Source organism: Perca flavescens, chromosome 14 (genome assembly GCF_004354835.1).
Source record: "Perca flavescens isolate YP-PL-M2 chromosome 14, PFLA_1.0, whole genome shotgun sequence".
NCBI classification, from domain to species: Eukaryota; Metazoa; Chordata; class Actinopteri; order Perciformes; family Percidae; genus Perca; species Perca flavescens.
In genome coordinates this window covers 15,001-20,000 of record NC_041344.1, presented here as the reverse complement: position 1 = coordinate 20,000, position 5,000 = coordinate 15,001, and the positions used below count along the sequence as shown (strand labels likewise).

Genomic DNA, 5,000 nt, shown 5'->3' with positions numbered 1-5,000 from the left:
ATATAATTATATAAATATAAATTTTTTCTTCTGAAAAGCGGTCAGTCATTTCGGAAAATAAATCACAGAAGTAAAAAAAAAAAATTTAAAAAAGCGTTTTCTTTATTTGATTATCATAAAAATGTGTTTTCCAAACAGAGATATTGGCATCGCTAGATATCGGTATCGGCCATAACAGCAATAGTAATATTAATATTGGTTATCGTATCAGCCACAATTTTGACATCACTACGTAACATTTTGTTGAAATATACGTGGCGTGTTATCGGGTGGTGATGGCGCAGTGGATATGACACGTGCCTTTGGTGTGGGAGACAAGGGTTCAACTCCCACTGCGATACTGCGACCAATGTGTCCTGAGGAAGACACTTAACCCCTTATCAATTTTATTCTTGTCTTTTAATGTTTTTAATTTGTTTATTATTGTTTTTTTTTAATTGTTTAACTGCTCTTTAATGTTTTATGTAAAGAACTTTGAATTGCCCTGTTGCTGAAATGTGCTATATAAATAAAGCTGCCTTGCCTTGTTGCTCCAGAGGCGTGCAACCTTTTGATATATCAGTCGCGGAACACAAAGTCACCCGTGGGACTCGATCCCTGGTCTCCTGGGTGCTAGTCCTGTGTTCGACCAATCCTCCCTCCCCTGACACACCACTGACACGTTCCACTAACCTGACTCCACCAGATGGATCGCTTCCCATTCGCTCGGCATATCCAACTTTCCGTTGGAGAACTTTTGGGAAGGGCCGAAAAATCCTGGTTAGCTGATTGGATAAACCATCTGTCTGTCACCACCTATAGTTGGCGATAGACGGGCCAAATCAACCAATCAGATCAAACTCTTGCCAAAACCAGTCGGGAGAAGAGCCAAAACATCTTTTCCTCCGAGAAAAGCCTCCAGTGCTGTTTTTTTTTTAGCTCTTCTTTCGATGAAGGAATACTTTCTAATTCAGATAAAACTTGCTGCGATAGCTACGCTCATCTCCTCCGTGGAAGCCTCCACGTTGTTTAGACTGAACAGTCGCTTCGTTGGGTCACCACCTAAACCAGCCTCAAAACTAATGCTGATTGGTCGGTCGTTTGGCGAAAGGCTCCAAAATTTCTCTATCTCGAGATGCCAGACTGATCTGTCAGTGGAAGACTGGAGCTCGCCAGATCAGGACAGTCTCACGAGGCTAACGTACCACATGCCACTTAAAGATCTAACTCCCTCTTAAAAAACTCACGTGCAGGAGTCATCGTCCTCACCTGACTTCCTGCGTTGCTCCCGTCAAAAAGACTATGACCACTAGGGGCTCCAGGACTCAGACCTAAATATAGGTCAGAACCTACACCACTGACTCCACCACTACAGACCTAAATATAGGTCCTACTACGACCACTAAAACTACAGACCTAAATATAGGTCAGACCACTAGAGGGGGCTCCACCACTACTGACCTAAATATAGGTCAGACCTAAATACTAGAGGGCTCCACCACTACTACACCTAAAATATAGGTCAGAACTACTACAACCACTGGAGGGCTCCACCACTACTGACCTAAATATCCCAACAGAACTACTACGACCACTCCACCAGAGGGGTCCACCACTACCACCTAAAACTAGGTCAGAACTACTACGACCACTAGAGGGGCTCCACCACTACTACAGGGCTCCACCACTACAGACCTAAATATAGGTCAGAACTACTACAACCACTAGAGGGCTCCACCACTACTAACCTAAATATAGGTCAGAACTACTACAACCACTAGAGGGCTCCACCACACAGAACTACTGACCACTACAGACCTGAATATAGGTCAGAACTACTACAACCACTAGAGGGCTCCACCACTACTAACCCAAATATAGGTCAGAACTACTACGACCACTAGAGGGCTCCACCACTACTGACCTAAATATAGGTCAGAACTACTACAACCACTAGAGGGCTCCACCACTACAGACCTAAATATAGGTCCGAACTACTACGACCACTAGAGGGCTCCACCACTACTAAATATAGGTCCCAACTACTACGCCACCAGAGGGCTCCACCACCTCCACCAATACCCAAATATAGGTCAGAACTACTACACCACTAGAGGGCTCCACCACTACTGACCTAAATATAGGTCAGAACTACTACGACCACTAGAGGGCTCCACCACTACTGACCTAAATATAGGTCAGAACTACTACGACCACTAGAGGGCTCCACCACTACACCCAAATATAGGTCAGAACCACTACGACCACCACTGAGGGCTCCACCACTACTGACCCAAATATAGGTCAGAACTACTACCAACACCTACTCCACCACCAAATACTCCAACCACTAGAGGGCTATAGGTCACCACTAGAGGGCTCCACCACTACTAACCTAAATATAGGTCAGAACTACTCCAACCACTAGAGGGCTCCACCACTACTACCTAAATATAGGTCAGAACTACTCCAACCACTGGGGGCTCCACCACTAGAGGGCTCCACCACTACTCCACCACTACTAACCTAAATATAGGTCAGAACTACTCCAACCACTAGAGGGCTCCACCACTACTAACCTAAATATAGGTCAGAACTACTACAACCACGGAGGGCTCCACCACTAGACCCAAATATAGGTCAGAACCACTACTGACCACTAAACCTAAATATAGGTCAGAACTACTACTACCCACTAGAGGGCTCCACCACTACTGACCCAAATATAGGTCAGAACTACTACGACCACTAGAGGGCTCCACCACTACAGACCTAAATATAGGTCAGAACTACTCCAAACTAGGGGCTCCACCACTACAGACCAAATAGAGGGAACTCCACCACTACTCCACCACTAAACCTAAATATAGGTCAGAACTACTACGACCACTAGAGGGCTCCACCACTACCAAAGACCCAAATATAGGTCAGAACTACTACGACCACTAGAGGGCTCCACCACTACAGACCTAAATATAGGTCAGAACTACTACAACCACTAGAGGGCTCCACCACTACAGACCTAAATATAGGTCAGAACTACTCCAACCACTAGAGGGCTCCACCACTACAGACCTAAATATAGGTCAGAACTACTCCAACCACTAGAGGGCTCCACCACTACTAACCCAAATATAGGTCAGAACTACTCCAACCACTAGAGGGCTCCACCACTACAGAACACTACTACCACCCAACCCAAATATAGGTCAGAACCACCACTAGAGGGCTCCACCACTACAGACCCAAATATAGGTCAGAACTACTCCAACCACTAGAGGGGCTCCACCACTACTAACCCAAATATAGGTCAGAACTACTCCAACCACTAGAGGGCTCCACCACTACAGACCTAAATATAGGTCAGAACTACTACGACCACTAGAGGGCTCCACCACTACAGACCCAAATATAGGTCAGAACTACTACCACTCAGACCCACCAGAGGGCTCCACCACTACAGACCTAAATATAGGTCAGAACTACTACGACCACTAGAGGGCTCCACCACTACTGACCCAAATATAGGTCACCAGAGGGCTCCACCACTACAGACCCAAATATAGGTCAGAACTACTCCAACCACTAGAGGGCTCCACCACTACAGACCTAAATATAGGTCAGAACTACTACGACCACTAGAGGGCTCCACCACTACAGACCTAAATATAGGTCAGAACTACTACGACCACTAGAGGGCTCCACCACTACAGACCTAAATATAGGTCAGAACTACTACGACCACTAGAGGGCTCCACCACTACAGACCCAAATATAGGTCAGAACTACTACGACCACTAGAGGGCTCCACCACTACAGACCCAAATATAGGTCAGAACTACTACGACCACTAGAGGGCTCCACCACTACAGACCCAAATATAGGTCAGAACTACTACGACCACTAGAGGGCTCCACCGCTACAGACCTAATATAGGTCAGAACTACTACGACCACTGAGGGCTCCAAATACAGACCCAAATATAGGTCAGAACTACTACGACCACTAGAGGGCTCCACCCTACTAGAACTACTACACCACTAGAGGGCTCCACCACTACTACCTAAATATAGGTCAGAACCACCTCCACCAACTAACCTAAATATAGGTCAGAACTACTACGACCACTAGAGGGCTCCACCACTACTGACCTAAATATAGGTCAGAACTACTACGACCACTAGAGGGCTCCACCACTACTGACCTAAATATAGGTCAGAACTACTACGACCACTGAGGGCTCCACCACTACTGACCTAAATATAGGTCAGAACTACTACGACCACTAGAGGGCTCCACCACTACTAACCTAAATATAGGTCAGAACTACTACGACCACTAGAGGGCTCCACCACTACTAACCTAAATATAGGTCAGAACTACTACGACCACTAGAGGGCTCCACCACTACAGACCTAAATATAGGTCAGAACTACTACGACCACTAGAGGGCTCCACCACTACTAGACCTAAATATAGGTCAGAACTACTACGACCACTAGAGGGCTCCACCACTACAGACCTAAATATAGGTCAGAACTACTACCACCACTAGAGGGTCCCACCTAGGGCTCCACCACTACAGACCCAAATATAGGTCAGAACTACTACGACCACTAGAGGGCTCCACCGCTACAGACCCAAATATAGGTCAGAACTACTACGACCACTAGAGGGCTCCACCACTACTAACCTAAATATAGGTCAGAACTACTCCACGCACCACCTAGAGGGCTCCACCACTACAGACCCAAATATAGGTCAGAACTACTACGACCACTAGAGGGCTCTCCACCACTACTGACCTAAATATAGGTCAGAACTACTACAACCACCTCCACCACTACAGACCTAAATATAGGTCAGAACTACTACCCACTAGAGGGCTCCACCACTACTGACCTAAATATAGGTCAGAACTACTACGCCACCACTAGAGGGCTCCACCACTACTGACCTAAATATAGGTCAGAACTACTACGACCACTAGAGGGCTCCACCACTACTGACCTAAATATAGG

At 46.4% G+C, this 5,000-nt stretch overlaps 1 protein-coding gene across 1 annotated transcript in view; it reads left to right on the top strand.

The window, feature by feature from the left end:
• LOC114568429 (receptor-type tyrosine-protein phosphatase mu-like) overlaps nucleotides 1-1,292 on the top strand; it is an 18,371-nt gene extending 17,079 nt beyond the window's left edge. The window contains exon 9 of the mRNA XM_028598051.1: nucleotides 1,233-1,292. Within this exon, the coding sequence (XP_028453852.1) occupies nucleotides 1,233-1,292 (60 nt within the window). The remainder of the gene's footprint in view (nucleotides 1-1,232) is intronic.
• The last annotated feature ends 3,708 nt before the right edge of the window (nucleotides 1,293-5,000 follow it).